General features: G+C 48.2%; 7 protein-coding genes across 7 annotated transcripts; 4 read left to right on the top strand and 3 right to left on the bottom strand.

The window, feature by feature from the left end:
• Nucleotides 1-2502: 2502 nt before the first annotated feature.
• On the bottom strand, nucleotides 2503-3423 carry PHB2 (prohibitin subunit PHB2; the record flags this gene model as incomplete). Its single annotated transcript, XM_018879263.1, has 1 exon — nucleotides 2503-3423. One exon carries the CDS (start codon nucleotides 3421-3423, stop codon nucleotides 2503-2505), a length of 921 nt encoding a protein of 306 aa, XP_018737196.1.
• A 2920-nt stretch (nucleotides 3424-6343) lies between these two features.
• MTC6 (Mtc6p) lies at nucleotides 6344-7954 on the top strand (the record flags this gene model as incomplete). The annotated part of the gene is made up of 1 exon (XM_018879262.1): nucleotides 6344-7954. The coding sequence occupies one exon, from the start codon at nucleotides 6344-6346 to the stop codon at nucleotides 7952-7954; it is 1611 nt and encodes a 536-aa protein (XP_018737195.1).
• Nucleotides 7955-8230: 276 nt separating this feature from the next.
• Nucleotides 8231-8509, bottom strand: RPS15 (ribosomal 40S subunit protein S15; the record flags this gene model as incomplete). Its single annotated transcript, XM_018879261.1, has 1 exon — nucleotides 8231-8509. One exon carries the CDS (start codon nucleotides 8507-8509, stop codon nucleotides 8231-8233), a length of 279 nt encoding a protein of 92 aa, XP_018737194.1.
• A 3395-nt stretch (nucleotides 8510-11904) lies between these two features.
• On the top strand, nucleotides 11905-13746 carry SMI1 (Smi1p; the record flags this gene model as incomplete). Its single annotated transcript, XM_018879260.1, has 1 exon — nucleotides 11905-13746. The coding sequence occupies one exon, from the start codon at nucleotides 11905-11907 to the stop codon at nucleotides 13744-13746; it is 1842 nt and encodes a 613-aa protein (XP_018737193.1).
• A 3035-nt stretch (nucleotides 13747-16781) lies between these two features.
• RPL18A (ribosomal 60S subunit protein L18A) lies at nucleotides 16782-17342 on the top strand (the record flags this gene model as incomplete). Its single annotated transcript, XM_018879259.1, has 1 exon — nucleotides 16782-17342. One exon carries the CDS (start codon nucleotides 16782-16784, stop codon nucleotides 17340-17342), a length of 561 nt encoding a protein of 186 aa, XP_018737192.1.
• A 497-nt stretch (nucleotides 17343-17839) lies between these two features.
• On the bottom strand, nucleotides 17840-18646 carry NAS6 (Nas6p; the record flags this gene model as incomplete). Its single annotated transcript, XM_018879258.1, has 1 exon — nucleotides 17840-18646. One exon carries the CDS (start codon nucleotides 18644-18646, stop codon nucleotides 17840-17842), a length of 807 nt encoding a protein of 268 aa, XP_018737191.1.
• A 3482-nt stretch (nucleotides 18647-22128) lies between these two features.
• MKK2 (putative mitogen-activated protein kinase kinase MKK2) lies at nucleotides 22129-23892 on the top strand (the record flags this gene model as incomplete). The annotated part of the gene is made up of 1 exon (XM_018879257.1): nucleotides 22129-23892. The coding sequence occupies one exon, from the start codon at nucleotides 22129-22131 to the stop codon at nucleotides 23890-23892; it is 1764 nt and encodes a 587-aa protein (XP_018737190.1).
• Between the last annotated feature and the right edge of the window lie 535 nt (nucleotides 23893-24427).

Here is a 24427-nt window from a genome sequence, read left to right as displayed (position 1 = left end):
CCACTCAGCTCCAGAACTTTGCATCTCCCACCGACAACCTCATGTCCCCCTGCAGCGCCAAACTCCAGGCCCACAAAGGCAAATACCTCGCCAAGTAAGTTCCCGATCCCCCTCCTCCAACATCCCTTCTTCTTCTTTTCACCATCTCTGTTTTCTTTTACATCCAAACTCTTCTAAAGAGTCCCCGTACTAACCTCACAATCAGAGCTAAGCCCACCACCTTGTCCTTCTCCAACCTGCCCCAGCTCAAGAGACCCTCCAGCGGCACTGCTCCTAGCTCCTCCCTGAGCAACTCTGACCGCTCTTTGTAACTTTCCACTTTCACACACACTGTATAAATACCCACTATCGCATTACTACTGAATAAAACTGATTTTCTCAACCCCAGGATAATACCTGCCTCCGGCGGCTGGGGCTCTGCCCCAGACCCCGTGGCTCCTCTCGCTACGCTCGAGTCGTTCCGTCTTTGGTCCCAGCAATCTCCTGCTTCGCAGGAGCAACGGGGTCTGGGGCGGAGCCCCAGCCGCCGGAGGCAGAGTCAGCTCCCCGTAATGTTGAACCACGAGGTAACAGAGCCCTCGGCCGCCGGAGGCAGGCCCTGGATAGTATGTGTATGTTTAATGAGTTTATTAATACATTATTCACCTTCTCCAAAATAACATGCTCTTTAAAGATAGATAATTTTATTTTCGTTTTATTTTCAAGCAAATATATGAGCTACATTTACTCGTCATCCTCCTCGTTCTCAAGAGTTTGGGCGGCAATACGATCCAAATCTCTTTGGCCGTTCTCAGAGATTCTACGGCCACCGTTACCAGATTGCTCAAGAACTCCGAGCTTTTCAAGGGCTTGGAGAACCTTTCTGTTGATGGAGCCAGAGGCGTCCTTGTGGTGGGATGGTCTGGAACCACGGTTGACTGTGTTTCCGTAAAGCTTGTTAAGACGGCCGACACCAATGTCCTTTCTCAAGTAGATGTGACGGGCGACAGAGGCGGATCTCTTGTAGAACCAACCCTCGGCGTCTTGGGGAGGGAGCTCGTTACCAGCAGAGGTCTTGACGAGCTCGACGTAACCGGGGACGTCGAGCTTACCTTGACGTTGAAGGAAGGAAGCGTAAGCGTCAATGAATTGTTGAGCAGGGACGTCTCTGTAAAGGTGTTAGTTAACTGAACGGATTTGATGTGCTAAACAGATGATATGATGTTATGAAATGAATGGAACTGTGACAATTACAACCGAATAAAAGTAGCTAAAAACTAGAGTCTGTCGCATTTTAGAGATCGAGAATTTAAGTTGAAAAACAGTCGAATGAAATGATTATATCGTATCCGAAATAAACAGATATTTGGACCCTTCAGATGCTGAGTATGACGGTATGCTATTTCGAATATTGATCAGTCGAACATGGTCTTACAACTCAGAGCTCTAAAAATCTTAAGTCGATCCAAGAACTAGCAAATTCTTTACAAATTCTTAATAACTAGCATGTCGAGTCAAGAGTATCGAAATCAAACTGTGTTCACAGTTCCGTTGTCTAGTCAGATCCACATAGATTCACTAGTTCTCTCTCGAACTACCGTGTCGGGTTTGCTTCGTAGAAGTCGAGACAGCGTCGTCACAGAGCCATCAAATCATTCTATAATCAATCTTTCAATATCATCGTCTCGAACTAGTATTGCGGTCCCACTTACCTAACGGAAACACCAGGCATTTTGATTTAGTTGTGTAATGTCGGAATGGTTAGCACAAGATTCAAGAGGTATTATGAAAAACCGGTGTCTGAGTGGTTCGTGAACCGACTGACCAGGCAGCGTCTGCACTGTGCGTTGGAAAATTCGCCGGTGACTGTCATATTTCCTATTTAGGTAATATAAATTAACAATGCGACTCACACTCAACCCATTATCCGCGATCGCGGCTACTAGCTGGTCCGAGCGCTGAAGACCCTGCATCTCCCAGCCGCATCGGACACTGGCTGGGAGCGTAGTCAGTACTTTAGTAAGAGTCCTAGTAAACCAAACCGTGGAAAGACCGTTCTAGATGACTTGAAAACATTAATCCCGCACTTATCACATTCTTTCAGCTCCGAAACAAGCATACCTTCCTCCCCTAGCGCCTCCCAAAACCCCCGCCGCCGGATGAGCGATCTGCATGGAAGCACCCGTCAAACATTTTAACTATAAAGATCGGCGACCGTAAAAGTAAGATAAGCTCACATGCAGAACCCTATAACCGACTGTCCACAGGCCGCTGTGTCCCCTGGTGCCTCCGGCGGCTGGGGCTGCGCCCCAGACCCCCCTGCTCCTCTCGCTCCGCTCGAGTCGTTCCCCCCACGGTCCCAGCCAACTCCTGCGAAGCAGGAGCCACGGGTTCTGGGGCAGAGCCCCAGCCGCCGGAGGCAGGATCCAGTCCGTGAACGAAGCAGGTGTCCCAGCCGCCGAAGGCACGGGCTAAGAGAGTCACAATAATAAGTTAGCTATATATTTACATTTGCGGGGGAGGTTATTTCTTAGTTCTGTAGTCGCTGGCCACGTTGAGCAGGAGCGAGTTGTTGTCGAGCATGACGCGGTTGCCGGATTTGCTGAGGATCTCGGCGATTTCACGGGCAGTGTCCAGTCTTTTTAGTTCGACGTAGTCACCGCTCTTTTTAATGGCCTCACCAATGAGTTCAGCCGATCTTGCCTCACCCTGGGCCTTGACAATGGTTCCTTGTTTCTCCTGTTTGGCTCTGTCAACAATGAAAGCAGCTCTTTGCGCCTCTTGTTGGGCAATTTGTTTGGCCTCAACGGCAGCAGTGAACTCGGGACTGAATGTCATGTACGTTAATGAGACATCGTCAAGTAGAATGTTGAATTTGGATGCTCTCTTGACAAGATTGTCACGGACCATTCTCGACACCTTTTCACGTTGAGTGATCAATTGCGAGGCATTGAATTGTGCTACCACACTCTTAAGAACCTCATTGACAATGGATGGCAATACTCGCTCGTCATAATCGGTACCAAGAGTACGGAAAATAGTAGCTAGAGACTCGACCCGTGGTCTTGACAAAACACGACATGTGATATTGACCATCTGCAAATCTTTAGTACCAGTCAACGAAGCGACGTTTCTAGGTCTGGCTCGAACGTTATAAATAATGGGTTTCTGGAACCAGGGGATCGCGAAATGGGTTCCTTCCTGGTAGATCTGAGGTTGAATACCGCCGAATCTCGAGTAGATAATGGCCCTGTGACCACCATCGACATTGAACAGAGATGCATTGATAGCAAGAGCACCCACTCCAAGTAGAAAAATACCAGTGACACCGGCAAACACTCCCTTAGGAGGCACGCCACCGCCGGCCCCTCCCCCGGCTCCCTTACGAGCCTGCTGCTGGACTGCCTTGGCAAACTTCTCCCAAGCCTCTCTTTGACCGCTCATTCTGCTGACCCTTTTTCTGCTATGAATCTGTGTCAATTATTGTCAATGGAACCACGACAATCAACCAACTCACTTGAATAACGGAATGTCGCAACATCAGATTGCCTTCTCCATTCAACTTCTCGCAATTCACGGGCCGGGTAACCCTGACCCCACCTGGGCACGTGATCCAGGGTCCCTTTTCAGGGGGTGGGGTCTGCCTCCGGCGGCTGGGGCTCTGCCCCAGACCCCGTGGCTCCTGCTTCGCAGGAGTTTGCTGGGACTGTCGACGAAACGACTCGAGCGAAGCGAGAGGAGCCAGGGGGTCTGGGGCGCAGCCCCAGCCGCCGGAGGCATACCCCGTCCCGGTGGTTGGTGATATATACAATGTATCAAGAAAAAAGGTGCTACTTAGCCTGTTCCTTCTCCTCACGGCGTTTTTGGACGTCCCAGTTGTACACACGAGCAGTGTTTACTTCCATGGTGGTGATATTCTCTCGCAGGAACTCAAGGTCCGACTCGCACACCTCGAGCGATTTCTGTGCAGCCTCGAGCTTGCCTGTCAGCAGCTCAATGGCCTCTTCAATAGTATATTCTAGCATGACATTGGCCTGTCTGTTAGTTCTGTGAACTGTGGATGCCTCCGGCGGCTGGGGCTGCGCCCCAGACCCCCTGGCTCCTCTCGCTTCGCTCGAGTCGTTTCGTCGACGGTCCCAGAAAATTCCTGCGAAGCAGGAGCTACGGGGTTTGGGGCAGAGCCCCAGCCGCCAGAGGCATTGGCCCACCGTGAACACTTACACCCAGCCATAGAAGGACTTTGTTCGTTGGGGTGACCTTCGCCCGCGCGTATAATGTGTCGTTGAGCTCGTAGTTGGTGTCGAAGTCTTCTCCGGATGTCTTTTTGGCGTCTAGGAATTTGACCATGTCTAGAGCTTTAGTCATGTCGGGGATCTTTTCTTTGAGACCCTGGATCCGCCCCGCTGTGCTCACTTCCTGTTCTATTGTTAGAAATTGATTCCAAGTATACTGGGGTCATTTGCAACTTAAGAAGTTTGCTGGTTGTGGAATTGAGGGCCTGCTGGAGTGCTCACACGTACCATGTATTTATATTTTCTGTAACCGGTTAGTAGAGTTCAGGCATGTTCAGATGGAGTTCACACACCGTTGGAGCGTGGAGATGGGTACTTACTGGATCATCTCTTGGAATGATTTGAGAATTGATTCGACCTGGTCGCGCGATTTGACATAGTCTTCTACCTTTTCCACGAACGGGGCCTGGGGAATACCCCTGGGATTGACGTAGGTGGGCTCTGATCTGGCAGTTGTTAGTGAATTGATCTTGGTTGTCGGTGGACCACGAGCAATGGTGGTGACATTGCCCAGGAGATTTTGTCATTGGAGTATGGAACAAGTTCTGCATACGTACAAACTGGCCATTATGAAAGTGCCTGTTAGATCAAAAGATGAAAGATTTTTGCCTGGTAGTCTAGGCTGTGGATATACTCAAAGTTCACAGTGAGGCCGCGATGTCGGTTCACGAGTTTCATGGGACTGCATCCCGCCCCCGCGGCTTCACTCTTCGACACTATGAAGATGGTATATCCTGAGCTTTATATCTCTATATATTAGCCAATTGAATCAGTAACTAAGTTATCTTTCTTGACCTGTCTCTTTACTTCTTAATAAATTATAGGATAGAATAACCAGAATTAAGTGAGTCCAATTAAAATTTCGTTAGCTCCACTCTTCTTCTGAAAACATTAGTACTATTGCCTCGTTAATCCTTTTTAAAGATGAATGAAATCCAAAACTACAGAACCAGAAGCTAGCCTGAAGAATCTCTCTATCAATCCATTTCGGTCGCGTATGTGCAGGGTCGACGTTTAAAGTTAGGTCCAACGGTTGGGTCGATCGCCTCAACGTCTTTATGCAATTAAATCTGATAAACAGTTTTGGTGTGTTGAAGACAAACTAATCTATCGTTCATTACAACCACATTTGCCTCGGCTGTTAATTCTTCACGATCAGATATTCCCAATGGGAATTATTACAATATAATTTGATAAGCTGAGCTTTTCGTTGGCAAGCAGCAATTGAAGACCGTATGACTGTTCTACTCCAGAGTCTCGAACGAAGTCTCGAAACTCTTTGATACCTTATTATTATTATTACATTTGAGTCGTTACCACTGGTAAGAATATATAGTTTAAAATGGATTGGAGCTCTACTGTGGCCGCTATAGGTTGACAGCGTACTTCATGCATAAATGTCATAAAAGGACTGGGGTAATGAGCATGAAGCTGATCGCATCGCTCGCTGCACGACCTCTCTTTATCTGGAACATCATCTTGATACTGTCCGCGTTGTTTTGCATTATTGATCTGCTCCCTGGTCTGTGTAAAAACCAGGTGTGGTATTATCAGGAGCCAATTTTCCTGAATAATTAAAATCTTGTTTCTGCTTTAGACTTCGAATCTCTTGATTTTAGTCACCTTCGAAACCGCTTTGAGCGTATTTTATTCACCAATCTAATAATAACTTGGTTTCCATGTTGGCTCTCTGATATATCGGAAATTTATAGACGACTTTGTCATCTTGTTTCTGCCATCCATGTTACTCAGTAAAACTTAATATGTTTGCAACAAGAAGAATCCAGGGCTGGTATTCATGCCTCTGGCTATTTTTATTATTGGTTTTTGATGCTGTAACACTGGTAGAATGCTCTCTCTTCATTCACTACGAATGCGAATTTTCGGGTCCTGAACTTTGTGGTCTGATTCCTTCGTTTCTTTCAGTTGGTAAACTCTCGCAAAGAGATGTAGCACTTAATATCTCTATTGATCAGGTCAATAGTGTAGGACTTGATCTCAGTTCAGTTTTTCTGGAAGAAGGGTACACTACCAGTTCATTAACAACATTACAAACAGCTCTTGATGTCGGAATGAGCTCGTTCTCATTAGACGCTTTTTGGAGTAATACTAATAGTCAATGGCAGTTATGTCCCCAGCCATTTCCTCAAGGTGTATCTACAAGCGGTCAAATATATGCTTTAGATGATGGCATAAAATGTCAAGATAATGTAACTCTCGACTCGGTATATTCTGTCATAGCTACTTATATTCAACAGACAGAAACGAGCGCTATAGCCACCAATTTACTAACGCTAAGGCTCAATTTAAACCAGTTAAATCAAAGTATCGATGTGGAAAATAACGTCCGTGGAGATTATGTGTTATCAACTAATATCTCATCTATTTTTGGGCCCAGAGTGTATACACCACTTGACTTGGAGAATGATAGGAAAAACGGCGTAGTCAGTAATATTGACGAAGGTAATAACTTTCCCCCACTACACTATTTCCTTCTATCCATAAACAAACGAATATTGGTCCTGGCTGATGATAGTCAACTTATACAGTCGATTTCCACGGGCATGTCTAGTACTTCTAGTTCATCCAGTACTGCCACTAGCATATCTACTACTGGTAGTGGGAAACATACAGGAACTAGTAGTAGCACCACCACTACCACAACTACTACTTCCACGCCGACTCCGTCATTTTCACAGAATATTAATGGCGATTATCAGGTGTTATTCGTCAATTCTAACATCACATTTCAAGAAGAGCAATCACTGACTCTTACCAACGACCTGGTCAACACATGCGCTAATAATGGCGACCAACCATCTCAACAAGATCTAATTAACCATATAAACGAGACATCGATGATCCCTTTTCGAGCAGTCTTTGACACACCCGACTTCCCCTTCACAGACGTGACCCTCGGCATCATTTCACAATGTGGCTATACACCCATGCTAAACAGCAGCAGCAGCTTGACCGATCCCATGTCCAACTCAGCCCAGTTGACACCACAGATTCTTGTAGACGTCGTAAACAATTCATTCTGGAGTTGGGCACCTGGAGAACCTAATACCAACAAAACAAATGCATCAAAACCAAAATCAATTACCGACCCTGTGGCATTACAATGTGCTGTGATCACCCCAGAAGGGTGGAAAGTAGCCAATTGCTACGAGCCATTCCCTGTAATGTGCCGAGGGAATGATTCCAACTTCGACTGGATTGCCACTGGCAACAAATCGACCTATTTCGACGCTCCTCAAAGCTGTCCAAAAGGCACCAACTTCTCTGTACCTAGAACTTCTTTAGAGAACCTGGCAGCGAGATCTGTGCTACAGCAGGAAGTTCCTGCTCCAAAACCAAGCTCCGATTCCTCAGACGATTCGAACAGCAGTCCTGGAGGTAGTATCAACGTGCCGGCCGCCTGGATCGACTTCAACACTATTGCCGTCGACGAATGCTGGGTCACTGGCGGGCCCTTCTCAGCATGCCCATACTTACAGATTCCCACCACCAACCGTAACGGTGTGGCACTTCTCTCCATTGCAGCAGTCGTCGCTTTTGTGCTTCTGATGGCCATGATCCTCCTAAACTTCCGCCGGATCCCGCTCCGTCGCAACCAGGCCCGCTGGCGCCGGCTCATCAATAAGTTCGCCGAACAGGAGTACGAGGGTGTACCTCTATAGCTCCTATCTGTATTTATATTTTATTTATTACTACTTCATCCACTGGACGGGGTGAGCCTCCGGCGGCTGGGGCTGCGCCCCAGACCCCCCGGCTCCTCTCGCTTCGCTCGAGTCGTTACGTACACGGTCCCAGCCATCTCCTGCGAAGCAGGAGCAACCAGGGTCTGGGGCGGAGCCCCAGCCGCCGGAGGCAGGTCGACAAAAGAATGGAGGAGTAGATACATTTTTTGAATTACATCGCATAAACTAGCAAAAATTTTAAACTCATAACTTCGCTTATTTCAAAGGAATAAATCTGGAGTCCTTGGTAGAACCAGCACCGGGTCTCTTGTGGGCAACAGGTCTGTAGGTGATGGAGAACTCACCGAGGTAGTGGCCGACCATCTCGGGCTTGATCTCGACTTGGTTGAAGACCTTACCGTTGTAGACACCGATGACAGATCCGATCATCTCAGGGAGAACAAGCATGTTACGGAGATGGGTCTTGACGACAGCGGGCTTCTCATTGGGGCCGGCAGCCAACTTGGCGGCTCTGAGCTTCTTGACGAATCTCATGGGCTTGATCTTAAGACCGTGCTTGAGTCTTCTACGGGCACGGGCGTGAACAAGCTCACTGAAGTCCTCAATGGGGAGTTCGACGAGGTCCTTGAGGTCAACTCCACGGAAGGAGAACTTCTTGAAGGATCTTCTCTTCTTGAGCTCTGTTTATTGTTAGTATTGAGTTGGCCGAGTGATTGAGGGGATTTGTTTTGCAGAAATGGCTCGAGATGTCTGTCGAAAGGTGCTCGTCATGGTTGTGGTGTTAAATTATCGATGTCAGATATCAGTCGTAACAAATATATCGAATGGCAGTTATCTACCAGTATAGGTCGATTAATACGATATACTCAATCGTCGAAAGTGATTGATAAATCAAGCTAAAGTATAGCGGTTGGCACTAAAATTATCTCATAAAATTCATAGGGACTGTTCGTTTGTTTGTTGGAATTTGCGTATTGCTTTATTACGTCAAAAAGTCGAAAGACAAATAATAAAATCTCATATTTATTCTCTGAAAAGTTTCGAATATATCGAAGGTCGGTTACTGATATCGAGCACAGTCTTCAATCATCTCTTCTTCGCCATTTCAACTAAATCACTTTCTCATTATACTCTTAGGATCCACAAGAGCTCTCTAGGTACATACCAGCAGCGTCAATTTGTTCTTGTTCAGACATTTTGTTGTATGGTTTATGTGTCGAAACTGTCGTAAGGTGTCGCGATACAAGTTATTCAACTGTTGAATAATACCAGACCGAAAAGTTGTGTGAGTGGGTTCCTTCCCTGCTGATACGCGGCTGACCTCGCTCAAAAAATCTGTGACTGTGGTATTGAGTCTATCTACAGCTCCCAACTGCCTAATACGGTATGACTCTCCCAACTTGAGGCCAAGCGCCTATTTCCTATTTTGTCAAAACTCCCAATAGCACCGACTCAGACCATTTTAGCAGCTTATGCACTGGCTCTTCGCAGAGGTACGGTGGACAACCCGCATATCAGTAAATTTCACCCACTCGTACTTCTATTTCTTCTTCTTTTCCTTTTTCTTTCAAGGAATAGTCCGCCCATCTCACGAGCTTAATCTGATTATTCTCAGTATATTCTAAAAAAAAATCAAAAAGTAAGTGGTCTATGAATGATACTTCTGATCTTGAGTAGTGAAGACAGTAGTTGTTACAGTTGTAGCTCACAGTTCAAATGGTCTTTATTTTGGCTATTGGACGTGATTTCTCATGTCACACTATTCTGTCCTTTCTCTCATGTTGGAAGATCTCGATCCTGATTTTCAGTATTTGATTCGGATCCTGGCTCCTAGGACTTGATAGTTGGAGTATCATATTTCCAACTATCATTTTCACGGCCTCGACATCATGCCTGTTCGCACAACAGCAATACTAACACACTCTAGTGAAGTACCTTGCCGCTTACCTTTTGTTGAACGCCGGTGGTAACACCTCTCCTTCCGCCGAGGACATCAAGGCCGTCCTTGCCTCTGTTGGTATCGAGGCTGAAGATGACCGTATCGAGGCTCTCCTCAAGGAGCTCTCCGGTAAGGACATCTCCGAGCTCATTGCCGAGGGTTCTGAGAAGCTTGCTTCCGTCCCCACTGGCGGTGCTGCTGCTCCTGCTGCTGGTTCTGCTGCCGCTGCTGGTGGTGAGGCCGCTGCTGAGGAGGAGAAGGAAGAGGAGAAGGAGGAGTCCGATGAGGACATGGGTATGGGTCTCTTCGACTAAACGTCTCAACGTTCAGTCCATTCCCTGTACAAAACTCCAAATCCCTTTCTAAACCCCAAAAAATAAACCCCCAGAGTTGTGTATTTAATAAATTATGACTTTGTAATAACTGTCCTACCGGCTGTGGGTCTGCCTCCGGCGGCTGGGGCTCCGCCCCAGACCCCGTGGCTCCTCTCGCTTCGCTCGAGTCGTTGCATCTCGGCGGTCCTGTTCTCTGTCGATTATGTGGAATATGGAATTAGTTTAGGGCTAAAATTCACTTAAAAATGTCTGATGTGTGGACCCTGCATATGTGTCCTCGTGTTACTGCTCTAACTGGGAGTCTGACTAGGGCTTCATATCTTCTCACTAGTAATCAAATCGCCAAAATTGAAACACCTGTAAATCTTAGGAAAAAAGAAAAAACAAAGTCTGGTTACTGTGGCCCTCCTAGCTGGACATCTCGTGTCAAGATCAGCGCGGACCCTGCATATCCAACATGCGCTTCCACCCGCTGAAAAATCCACCAAACTCCCCCTCACCCACCACCCACCACCCACCGCCGACGGTCCTAGTCATCTCCTGCGAAGCAGGAGCCACGGGGTCTGGGGCAGAGCCCCAGCCGCCGGAGGCACACCACACTCCGGATAAACCTTGTCTTCGACCCGATCCGCAACGCGTGACTTGGCTTCAGCCGCCTGAATCCCCGGTCGGGCATCATGCTGCCCCTGCGGACTGCCGCGGTCGCGCGTTATCGAGGAGGAGGAGCGAGGCGAGGGTGGTTCAGTAGCCGTTTACGTACCTCCTGATCGCGTCTTGGACAAACCAGCATAATTAATCAACACACACTGCCAGACACGCACATTCGATCCTCGTCTCCTGTCTGTTTTGTGTTTTTTTGTTTTTGTTACACGGACTTTCATTCTCTAAACTTGTAAGTTGAACTTTTCTTCTTTTACTGGATATTGGACAACTGCTATTCATAGCACCGGGGTCATCTGATGGGACTAGCGTTTGATGTCGCTAGTGGCAGTGCTTGTCGTTGGACGGATTTGCCGGGGTGTGATTTTGGTTCTTTTGGTGGATGGTTGTGCCTCCAGCGGCTCGGGCTTCGCCCCAGACCCCGTGGCTCGCTTTGCTCGTTACGATACGGTTCCGGAGATGTGGGTTTTGTGTGGATTGGACTTGTAATGAGGAGTTGGGGTTTGTGGAATGGGAGGTGGTGGTGTACTAACAGTTGTGTTTAGATAAGACGTATCTTCGTATTGCTTTTACGATAGTAAGGTTTTAAAGAGAGAGAATATTTTGTTTTTTTTGGTTGGTTTGATTGGTTAATTAATTAGTTTTTGATTTGATTTGGTTTTTGGTTTGATTTTGATTTTGTTCTCTGATTCTGTTGGCAATTGATACTCTAAATTTTGGTCCTTGATTCTTGTCCGACACTCGTTACACAGATTTTATTCATCTGTTTATTTGCCTCAATAGTCGATTGGTTTTTTCTGTTTATTACTATCGTTGACTATCTTCGAATATTGATTCCAGTTGAATATTGTCGTTTTTTTTTGAATATTTGATAGTGTTGAGTTCTTACTAGTATCTTTTATTAGAAACCAGTAGCTCTATTTTTAGTCGTTGTCAGTTGTCATTACTTATTGGTAGCAGCTACAAATCGTCTATCATTTTCAACAGCATACAAAATGGACAAGATCTTTTCATCAGTACAGTCGTTTCTCCATTCGGTGACTACCAACGACAGGTACGCTTCCTACGAGTCTCAATACAGGTCATCTCCAAATGGCCGTGGTCCCGGTGCTTCTACAAAATATAGACGTACGCCTTTAGGGGTAACTGGTAATAGTGTGCATGACGAAATAGACGGTGGTTCTGGTTCTGGAACACCACCCAATGGTCAGAATGGTCCATATGGCTACCGTAATAGCTCTTCTACTTCGTTAGACGGACCCAACTCGAGAAATGGCTCAAATACTAACCTGGCTTCTTCGTCAACTACATCATTAAACAGAGGCCCTTATACTCCTGGAATGAGATCCGCACAAATGGGCAATGGAGGTAACATTCCACTACAAGACTACTCAGATGGCATTCCTGCTCCTCCTGCTGCTGCTCTTTCATGGAAGAGAATTGATCGTTGGGTCGATGCGAACTACCCAGAATTATATGATCAGCTCTCGTACCCCGCTACTAGTGCTGACTTGAACGAATTAGAATCCGATTTAGACTGTACGCTTCCTCTTGAAGTGCGTGATTCTTATATGGTTCATGATGGTCAGGAACGTGGTGGTCGTCCTACTGGTCTCTTCTTTAATATCTGTATTTTAGACTTGGAAGGTATTGTAGAGGAGTGGACTCACTGGAAGAATACCGCCATTAGACTCAATAATGTGGTACGAAGCCAAAGACAACAAAAACAAGCTCTGTCATCATCATCTGCTGCTGCTTCTTCTTCCTCGTCTTCACAACAACAGCTAAGATCTGTAAGTGCCAGCAGCAGCTCGTCGTCCAGTGCCTTAGTTCCTCCTCATATGAAGCAACAAGCTCAACAAACTCCACAACAGATCCAACAGCAACAACAACACTACAAAAATACCCTCAACTGGATCCAAAGACAAGAGTCTGTTCCTGAAGGAGCCATTCAACCTGTTTATGCCCACCCAGCCTGGATCCCACTAGCCAAAGATTTCGAAGGAAATAATATTGCTGTTGATTTGGCTCCTGGTAAGAAAGGCAGATGGGGTCAAGTGATTCTGTTTGGCCGTGACTTTGATCGTAAATATGTCATTGCCCCTTCATGGGGTGCTTTCTTAGCTTCTTTTGCCGACGACCTTGAAGCTGGCGACCATTCGATCGATGAAGACCTTGAAGAAGGCTCGCTGATGTTCCGGGCACCAAACGGACGACTTATTCCATACTTTGACGTTCTTAAATCACGAGTCGAACGATCTGTTCGTTTAGCTCGCAAGCAACAAGGAATTCAAAGTCCCGTCATTGGAAGCAACGGAGCAGGCTCCATGCCTGGAACCAGAATTTCCCGTCCCAGCACACCAGGTCACCATGGCGCGTCTTCTAATTCTACTATTACAAATGGAAGCACTGGTACTGGTGCCAATAAAGCAAATGGATCTGCTGCAGGATCAGCTCCTGGTCGTAATCTCTCATCACCGAAGGGCCAGAACCTAATCAGCCCCTTCCAGTCCACCACCAACCTTGCGACCCCAACCAGCGAGCCTTCTGAGAGCCAATCCGAGTCAAAAGAGAATACTGAAGAATTGTCGGAACCAGCAGCTGAAACGAAGACTGAAGATAAACCTGAGACCAAGACCGACTCGGAACCTGCTACCAAGTCCAACGACAAACCCGAACCCGAGTCGAAGAAAGAGTCCGAGGCAGATGAAAATCCCGAAACCACTGCCACGGAATCGACTGAGTCTAAAAAGGACACGTCCGCCAGCGCATCTGCCAGCGCATCCGACGACGAAGTCGACATGCTCGAAGACGAACTCACCGAAGTCCAGATCTAAACCCCCATTGTTATTATAAGTACATTATTCAAACTAATCACAGTCGGGTGCCACGCTGCCTCCGGCGGCTGGGGCTCCGCCCCAGACCCCGTGGCTCCTGCTTCGCAGGAGTTGCTGGGACCGTCGACGGACCGACTCGAGCGCAGCGACGGGAGCAGCGGGGTCTGGGGCGGAGCCCCAGCCGCCGGAGACCGACCCCTTTCGATAAATATTCTACCACATGAACCTCTGGAGACCCTGCTCGGGCACGTGAGACCAGATGAAGGGGCGATACAGGAACAGGTAGAGAGTGACGACGTTGATGGCGCTGTACCATACCCATTCGAGGGTGAGTCTGGTGCGGGATTCGGTGATTTGAGGGGCAAACAGGAGTCGCCAGACGATGTAGGGAAGGATGTAATAACGTGGTTCCAGCAGCGGACTGGGAACCAGAGTGAGGAAGACACTTCCAAAGAAGGCCAGTGCTGTGAGGCCGTCAGTGGAAACTGCACTGGTGGTCACCAGCCAGAGGCCAAAGTGGTATACGGGGACCAGAGCGTATTTGGCGTAGGGACTCCAGGTGGGGTTTATGAGCCGTCTCCAGAGATAAAATGTATAATGGCGGTTGTCAGCGAGGATGAAGGGGTGGATGATGGTGAATTCGCTGATAAAGTACGCGATGGCAGTGGTGGTGAAGACGTATGCTACTACATGGAATGGGCTTCCAATGACGGCCGGGATGTACTTTTTGATGATGATCGAGTGGAACTGGGACAGCCACAGTGGCCACGAGAAGAAGAGAAGGAATAGAATGAAGTAGAACAGCTGAGGGATGTTCACTGCCATTTGGTGATTCGACTTGTCTCCTAGAGGAATTCCGCCATTGAGTTTAACAAACACTGCAAATGCAGCTGCCACTGCTCCAAAGGGAAGAACAATATCCCATGAGTCCCGTAGATTGAGTACTTGTTTAATTAAAAGAGTGATTCGATAGGGTGAGGCAGGTCTACGGGCTTGACGGTCTTTCTTTGGATATTTTACATCTGCGTTTTCTTTTTTAGTGGGCGCAGTCTCATTTTCTGTTTCTTTAGCGTCCTTTTGTTTCTGTTCTTCATGGAGTTTGGCTTGTTCTTTTTGCAACAGAGCTTCGATTCTGCGACCCAGCTCGTTCTGATCCGCTCTACGAAGCAGCAGAACTACCGCTATAAAAGCAGCCCATATAATATTTGTCTGGCGAAACAAAAGACTGGAGAGTGCGATTACACCCGACACAATGGGCCATCCGCTCAAACCAGCCGCCAGAGACCCTAACACGAAGATCGTCGACCAGATATCTGTGTAAAATAAATTGCCAAAAAAGAATATTAACGGGAAATTGAAAATAATTAATCCCAACTCGGTGGAATTGTCATCTTCAGCATTGTCATCCTCATCACTTGTACCATTTTGTGTATCGTCTGAGATGGACGAGACCTCCCAACGCCATTGAGCCCATGCACTTTGAAAAATAAGTACCACTACCGGAATGACAATAAGCACTCCTAATAAATTAATACTTCTCAGTATTGTGACATCCCCACAGACGTTATATCGTCCTTCAAACTCCGTCAACCATCTTCCCCCCAGAAACTCAATTGCTTTACCATAAGCATATCCCAGGAGATACACCCCTGGGGGCGTGGTGATCTTGTCATCCCATGATTTGAAATCTCCGTCACAGTACTTCAATGTCTGCGGAATGTGAAATATCTCATCCTTCGCATTCGTTAGTAGGTAATTCGGTAAATGTGGCCCTGCCTCCGGCGGCTGGGGCGCTGCCCCAGACCCCGTTGTGCTCGCCTTGCGAGCCGTCGGGGGGTGGCCGTGATGGGGAATATACGCATACCAGGTATGGTCTCGGCACTATTGAGTTGACATTCTGAAACGCCCATGCTGCAAGCGCCCCTGAGAGCGAGTATTTAATATACAACCCGAGTGGTGTCGACATCGGGCTTCGGATTGATGTTGTCAAAGTGTCTCGACATGCACAGCTTGGCTGGCAGACTGTCAACATGGATCGGCAGGATCTAACGTGTCGAAGCACGTGATAGATTAATAAACATCAAAAAAATATATTGGGGATTCTTTTCAGCAGTCCATTTCATATTTATAAATCTCTTGTCAGTAATACTCATGGAATGATGTGGGTTAATATTTTTTTTCTCAACGACTGAACAACTGACTGGCTGGCCAACTGAATGATGGGACCAGCTGCGTACTCCTCAAACGCAGGGCTAAAAAAAATAAATCAACATATGGCTATTGTTGAAGATATCATATATGAGACGCTGATAACTCTAGAAAAGCTGTGTTTCTTTGCTCAACCGCAATCTGCTTCTTCTGGTTGTTAGCCTGTAACAAAATTACTCTCGCTCCATACCGATCGATCTAGGGTCTAAATAGGAAGCATACAAACTTAAACTCGACTCCAAAATATGCACACTCGCCAATTCTATAGACAAAGGTGTAGCATTATTTGATAAAATACTGGCTAAACAACAAGAATAAAGCGTGAATTTTAGAATTTCAGGTTGCACAGCTCCATCACCACCGGGAGAGAGACGAAAATTTAAGAATCTCCCACACAGAGAGCATCACAAACGGCCCCTCCGTCCGACCACCGAACTGTATTTTCGGCAACGGTTCCAGCCATCTCCTGCGAAGCAGGAGCCACGGGGTCTGGGGCGGAGCCCCAGCCGCCGGAGGCAGATCCACAACCCCCTGACTACCCCTGAGACGCACCCAAAAATAAGGTTGCATGCGTCAAGCACAGTAGCCGCGTAGTGGGAGCCGCGGTATATAGCGAAAGTGTAAACTTGCCTAATAGGGAAATGTGGTGACTGCTGGGAGAAAAGACGGACAGAAGAGAATTGCCTAAACGAGCAAACCGGCAAATGGCAGAGACCGACTCACAGGAGCGCACTCTAAGTGGAAGATTCTCAGACCCAGATATCATATACCTCGCCATCAACCTTCAACACCCAAGTTCGACAGTTTGACAACCTCCAAACACAAAAATGGGTAAAGATCAATTTTCCAAAGAACACATCAGAAACAGTCATCGTACTGCCCCCAAGTCTGACAATGTCTACTTGAGCCTTTTGGTCAAGCTTTACAGATTCTTGGCTCGTCGTACCGACTCCAACTTCAACAAGGTCATTCTCAAGTCTTTGTTTTTGTCCAAGATCAACAGACCCCCAGTGTCTGTTTCCCGTATTACTCGTGCTCTTAAGCAAAAGGGTGCTGAGAACAAGACTATTGTTGTTGTCGGAACCGTCACTGATGACAACCGTCTCTTCGAGGTCCCCAAGACCACTGTTGCCGCTTTGAGATTCACTGCCGGTGCCCGTGCTCGCATTGTCAAGGCTGGTGGTGAGGCCATCACTCTCGACCAACTCGCTCGTCGTGCTCCTACTGGTCAAAACACCTTGATTCTCCGTGGTCCCAGAGCTTCCCGTGAGGCCGTCAGACACTTTGGCATGGGTCCTCACAAGGGTAAGGCTCCCAGAATCCAATCCAAGGGCCGCAAGTTCGAGCGCGCTCGTGGTCGTCGTAGATCTAGAGGTTTCAAGGTCTAAGCATGTCGCTAGTATCTGCCTTGAAACGAAGTTAAAAAAAATTAATAAAATCGTTTATTGTTGTTTGGTGAATGATTTAACCTGGGCTCTCCCCTCATCCATGGGCCCGCCCCTTGTCCTTTTGTATTATGTTTTTTCTGCTGTTTACATGCCATTTTGTCTTTTGCAAATATAAAAAAATAGCAGCTGATTTCTCATGTCTCTTTTCGGGATCCGGGTCTGCCTCCGGCGGCTGGGGCTCCGCCCCAGACCCCGTGGCTCCTCTCGCTTCGCTCGAGTCGGGGCGTGTAGGGTGCCTTGCGGTGTGAAAATTTCAAGAGTTGCTGGTCTTAGGGTGCCTTGCGAGGTGAAAATTTCAAGGGTCAGTCCCTGCAGAGACCCTGCGTCACCCGTATAAAAGCTGGAAACGCACACGAAACTCCTGCGAAGCAGGAGCCACGGGGTCTGGGGCGGAGCCCCAGCCGCCAGAGGCACAACCCGGACACTACATGAATCGATTAATGCTGTTTAGAAAGCGCCACTTGCACGTACTTCTTGACCTTGTCGTCGACCACCACGTCCATGGGGGTGTGGCCCTCGGCGTCGGCGCGGTCTTGGTCTGCTCCCGCACTGATGAGTTCGATGGCCACATCGCCGTGGCCTTCGGCTAGAGCGTGATGAAGTGGTGTCCAGCCCGAACGGTCGGTGGCGTTGAGTGGTGTTTTAGCAGCGATTAGCAGCTTGACTATTGGCAGAGACCCCACAGCAGCAGCTCGATGAAGCGGGTTTTGGTTGAGAGCATCTTTAGTTCGTGGTGAGGCTCCTTTTTCTAATAAATATTTCACAACGTCGATATGTGATTTGGATACTGCAAAATGCAGAGGTGTCTGACCACGTTTGGTCTGAACATCCAGATCCAAGTCATCAGAAAAAACCGTTTTCGCTATATCAACCAATTGTTTAATAACATCCAATTGGCCAGTTGATGCCGAAATATGAACAACCGTCCAGCCAGCCTCGTCGCCTTCTTCCAGATCAAATCCACGCGGTCTAGTATCACGCACGAACTTGAGAATGGTCGACGTCACTTCTGCACCTCCTGTCGAAATGGCCCAAAAAAGAGGCGTTCGTCCGTCCTGGTCCTTTGAATTCACCAATTTCCCGTTCTCAGCCAGAATCGATTTCACCAACAAGGCCTTGCCATCTCGAGCAGCGTCGTGAAGCGGCCATGACTCGGCGTTCTCCGACAACGCCAGTGGCGTTGAATCTTCGTTCAACGGCTTCCCGGCCTGCGATGCCTCACTATTTCCATGCGATTCAGTCATTTCCTGTCTTGAACACCAAATTTAATCCTCTCAGTCCACTCCTTCTGTTTAGTGGTAGAATCTGTAATCGTCCCTTCTCTGACCTCTCTTCCTAATGATAAGGGTTAGGTCTTATGATAAGGGGAGGCCAGATGCCTCCGGCGGCTGGGGCTCCGCCCCAGACCCTGGTTGCTCCTGCTTCGCAGGAGATTGGCTGGGACCGCAGACGAAACGACTCGAGCGAAGCGAGAGGAGCCAGGGGGTCTGGGGCGCAGCCCCAGCCGCCGGAGGCACCCCGCTACCTCCCCGACAGGTCACATGACGCGGGTTACAGATGTTCATGTTCATGAACATGGTTTCCAGAAGAGACGTAATAATACACGGTATTTGGAGGACTGATTCGGGAGAGAACCGGATTTGAAGCGCTGAAATGTTTGCATCCACGGCATCGGGGTTCGCCAACACGCCCGTGACGAAGACGATTATTTATTTCTCGGTGCTGGCGCCCATTCTGACGTCGCTGCTGGAAATCCAGTACCTGTTCGACTACGCCGTCACCCCTCATCTGCTCGTCTGGCGTAAGTGAATTCTTTCAAAACTTTCTGAACTTCTTCAGACCACGAACTAACACTCTTTCTCAGAACAATACTGGCGACTGGCCCTCAACCAACTGATCTATGTCAACCAGGCCGAGGTGCTGCTGGGCATCCTCCTTCTCTACAACTTCCGGGTCATTGAACGGCTCATGGGGTCTCGAAAGTTCCTGGTACGTGCTATTTAGGGGTGGGGGGGACCTGCCTCCGGCGGCTGGGGCTGTGCCCCAGACCCCCCGGCTCCTCTCGCTTCGCTCGAGTCGTTTCGCTCGAGTCGTTTCGTCTGTGATCCCAGCCAATCTCCTGCGAAGCAGGAGCAACCAGGGTCTGGGGCGGAGCCCCAGCCGCCGGAGGCATCTGGCACGTCGATACTAACGCAGTTTTAGTCGTTTGTGGTAGTTATCCAGGTGCTGAGCTCGTTTTTCGTGCCAATTGCCGTGTTCGCGCTGCGGTTTCTGCCGTATATGGACTCGGTGAACTACGTTTCTCCGGGCCCGACTCCGCTGATATTTGGGATGTTATGGTTATATCACACACTGGTGCCTGCAGTCTACCGGTTCCAGATCACTCCTGTGTCTTCCGACGGGGTCAAGGTCCAGATCTCCGACAAAGCGTTTATCTATTTCGTGTCTCTGCAGCTTGTCACGAGCCATCTCCCCTCGACCCTTGTTTCCGCGCTTGTCGGATGGCTCGTGTCGGGCCTCGTTTTCTATGAAGTCATCCCCCTCAAAAACTGGCGAGTGCCCTTCTCCACCAGCCTCGGACTTGGCAAGCCTTCTCCCCGAGCCCGACCGGCTGTTCGTGCTCAATCTCCCGTCCACTAATGAATCTCTGCATGCTAGAACCGTGGTACCGGGGTCTGCCTCCGGCGGCTGGGGCTCCGCCCCAGACCCTGGTTGCTCCTGCTTCGCAGGAGTTTGGCTGGGATCCTCAACGAAACGACTCGAGCGAAGCGAGAGGAGCCGGGGCGTCTGGGACGCAGCCCCAGCTGCCGGAGGCAGACCCCCCCTCCAGTGACCGTTGACCCGGGTCTGTTCCGAGAACCTTCTAGTGGTAATAATTAAACGGCCAGATCGTTGCCTAATGCGACGTGGAGATCGCATGCCCCTGCTTGTCCAGCGTCGCCAATATGCATCAGGATGGGGGTCGCGAAGTGGTGTATGACGCGTTGCTACAGAGCAATATATAATTTAACGTTTACTTTTCCGAACCTAATTTTCTCGGGTCAACTTTTCCGTTTTCAGCCACCCTCTCCGAGCCTCACTGCCTCGCACGTCACTCACGGGCCTCTCCAGGGTCCCACTGACGGGATTGGAGGTTTGCCTCCGGCGGCTGGGGCTGCGCCCCAGACACCCCGGCTCCTCTCGCTTCGCTCGAGTCGTTTCGTCTGCGGTTCCCAGCCAATCTCCTGCGAAGCAGGAGCAACCAGGGTCTGGGGCGGAGCCCCAGCCGCCGGAGGCAGACCCCGGTCCCCCCTGGCAGAGCCCCTGTCCCCGAGTTGGGGGTTGGGAGTTAGCGGCATGCAATGCAGGTGGAGGGGGGGGGGAGCATGGGAGCCTGACGTAGCCCGCAGGTTAAAAGCTCGCCGTCGTTCAAGCCTCGTTTCCGTTCTAGGGTTAGTTGTTTCAGGGTTTAGCTGGTTCTGGGGATTTACCATCCAACCCATTTATCTTTACGCATACTCACATACATTTATATCAATTACATATAAATTACAGTACATCCGGATATAAGGTTTCGACGCAATTCTCTGGCCGAGCAGACTTTTGGGTTCACCTGTTTTGCTTCTTTTTGTTCTGCTCTTTTCTTTGGTTGTCCGTTTGTGGTCTTTCCTTTTTTTTTTTCTTCTTGTTCTTCTTCTCGCGTACTTATCTTGTTCTTTTTTTGTTCAGTCTGGATTTAACAATCAGTTAGTGATTTGGGGCTCCCTTCGTTCCGGCTGGTTATCATTTGTGTGGGGCTGTTGTCGGTAAGTAAATTTGTTAAGGTTAAACCTGGTGGATATCAGTTGATACTCTCGCTCTTTTTGACAGTTCATCGAAAACTGTTTGTGAGTTGAGAACTGGCGAGTGGACGTTCAGTTCAGTTCAGTTCAGTTCAGTTCAGTTCAGTACAGATTCCTCTTCCTGGGTAGTAGTAAGTGCAGTAGAAATCACAAAAAGATCATTTCGGAAAGACTGCTGCTTAGTCAGTTGTGAGGTGTACGAGCTGTTGATTGTGTTTTTATCGTCTGTTTATCTGGTGTTTCCTTTTGTTCGTTTATTATATTCGCTTTCCAGTTGAACTGCCGGGTTCCCAGCTAATAGCCCGTGGAGTGTTCGGTGGATTATTGAGTCTAACATCGGAATAGATCCAATACCATTGTAATCTGGTCGATTCTCTTGGTTTCTCTTGGTTTTATGATTGAGATTGAGATTGACAACCTGTATCTTCTGTGTTAGGAGACGGTGAGGAAACTCGAAGATTTCATTCAGGACATTCCGATTGCGGGCCAGACCAACGAATAACGACAAAACAACTACGCTGTCTATTGGATAGAAACCGTGTGTTCTCTATTTTTGCATTTCTTTTTTTTTTTTGTTTATTTATTAAAAACCCCTGTTCAGGAGTTCTCGCGACACTTGACTGCTGTCGCAAATTAGCATCACTCACCAGCAGTAGCTTACCAGCAGCTGTCTTCCTACCAATATCTCTCTCTGACTCCGACTAATTCAGTGTTAACAGTACACTTACAGTATAATTACAAACTTTAGTTATCATACCATATCATCGATAATCAAACGTCAGCAAATTCACTACTGTCTATCGCGTCTTTTGCCATATTTATCATCGACATTTAAATTGAAACTAACAGTACCCCTGTTATCGGCAATTTTCAATCAAATCTGTATTTAGCATCTCTCATACACAATGTCAGCACCACCATTAATTCGACCACCTCCAAAACCGGCGTCAAGAATGAAACTGCCAGGACTTCAGATCCCTAATTCTCAGTCAAGATCTATGTCACCTGTAATAAGTCCACCAAAAGACGAAGATATTTCCATGTCTGACAGCAGTTCGACAACTTTATTAAGTTCGGGTCTTCCTACTGCCACACCTCAATACCATAACCCAACATTAGCAACGACGACAGCTAAATCGATATACACAGCAAGTGCTAGTACCTCGACTCCTTCTCTCCCAAGCATAATAACCTCCGACCATCAAAGCATTGCCAGTCTTCCCATGCCTGTGCCGCGTAAAAGTGCACACCCATTCAGTCACAGTAACAATTCAAGCTCAACTGGACTGCATCTCAGTTTAAATACCAACTCTGAAACTTATGGGTCCTATGGATCATACGGCGTCAGTTCAACCGGTGATGTCACCGGTACCAGCAATATTGGTGGACCATACGGATCTTATGGATCTTATGGGAGCGCCAGCACATCTCTAATAGTCCCGCCTGAAAATTATCCATCTAACCGGTCTCCGTTGTCAGCAGCATCTGGCTTGTTCAGTGCTGAGGTTCTAGCCGCCGTAAGAGTTGGTGACGATAGTAGCTCGCTCAACGATAGTGACGTTGACCATAGCATGACTGTGGACAGTAAAAGCAGTAGTAGCGGTACGTCGAGGCTAACTGCTACTGATAGTTTGGGTGCCAACGGCGGCTTATCGACGTCAGTTTCATCCAATTCTAACTCCGGTTACACCACTCCAAACGGTAGTTACTTACTATCTCAAAGCACCAGCAACAAGAGTCTCAGTTCTGAGTACGATGTTGAAGACTTGGATGAAGAAGGGTGGGCTATGGTTGCCCGTCAGGGTGATATTGTGGATATGGGAAGACTTGGTGAGGGGTCTGGTGGTAGTGTTAGTCGATGCCGTCTTAAGAATGGCAAGACTATTTTTGCTTTGAAAGAAATCACTACTAATCCCAACCCGGAACTACAAAAACAGATTCTGCGGGAACTTCAATTCAACCGAAGTTGCAACTCTCCACATATTGTCAAGTATTACGGTACATTTCTCAGCAACGAGTTCTCATCGATCTTTATTGCAATGGAATACTGTGGAGGTGGCAGTCTCGAAGCTATTTATAAACGAGTTAAAGCTCGAAATGGACGAATCGGCGAAAAGGTGTTAGGAAAAATCGCCGAGGGTGTGTTGAGCGGTCTGTCGTATCTCCATGAACGTAAGATCATCCACCGTGATATCAAGCCACAAAACATCCTTCTTGATGCCAAGGGACAGGTTAAACTGTGTGACTTTGGTGTTTCTGGCGAAGTAGTCGACTCTCTAGCCACTACTTTCACCGGAACTTCTTACTACATGGCACCAGAACGTATTCAAGGCCAGCCGTACACTGTCACCTCGGATGTATGGTCTCTTGGACTGACCTTGATGGAGGTAGCTCAGCATCGATTCCCATTTTTGACTGAAGGACACGATCCTTTGATGCCAATCGAACTGCTGACATTTATTGTTAACATGCCAGCTCCCGAGCTGCAAGACGAGCCGCAAGAAGGTATCAAATGGTCGAACTCGTTCCGACACTTCCTCAGCTGCTGCCTGGAGAAGGATCCCAAAAAACGAGCCAGCCCTCGTCAGATGCTCAGCCACCCATGGATGGTGGGCCAGCGTTCCAAAACAGTCAGAATGGACAAATTCGTCAAAGAGTGCTGGAACTAGTCACCATACGCTCCCGGCACCGGTTAATTAACCCCCTATTTCGTCTTCACTAATGATCCATATACTATTATGTATATATACCATCTAACATGCATCCATATTTTATTACCTCTCGTGATGGGGGTCTGCCTCCGGCGGCTGGGGCTCCGCCCCAGACCCCACTGCTCCTCTCGCTACGCTCGAGTCGTTGCTGGGACCGAGTGCGTGTGTGTCTGATGCCCCACGAAAACGACTCGAGCGTAGCGAGAGGAGCAGCGGGGTCTGGGGCGGAGCCCCAGCCGCCGGAGGCAGCTAGGGATGGCCCCCAAAGTGATGCAGGATTAGTCGTCTTCCTGGTCTGCATATGAAACGCTCCCTGTTCTGGTTAGCGACCAGCAGGTATATGCGAGATTAACTACAGAAGCGACGATCGGTGTCAAGTCTAGTGACCACATGGGGAACGATCGACAGAGATAAAACATGCCGCAAAAGCGCTGGAGCCTGTTTTATTCTTCCTACCCTCTTCTGTTTCACATAAACCTTTTCTTCTAATTTC

Source organism: Sugiyamaella lignohabitans, chromosome B, assembly GCF_001640025.1.
Source record: "Sugiyamaella lignohabitans strain CBS 10342 chromosome B, complete sequence".
NCBI lineage: Eukaryota > Fungi > Ascomycota > Dipodascomycetes > Dipodascales > Trichomonascaceae > Sugiyamaella > Sugiyamaella lignohabitans.
The sequence above is the reverse complement of the archived record's forward strand: the minus strand, read 5'-3'. Positions and strand labels throughout refer to the sequence as shown.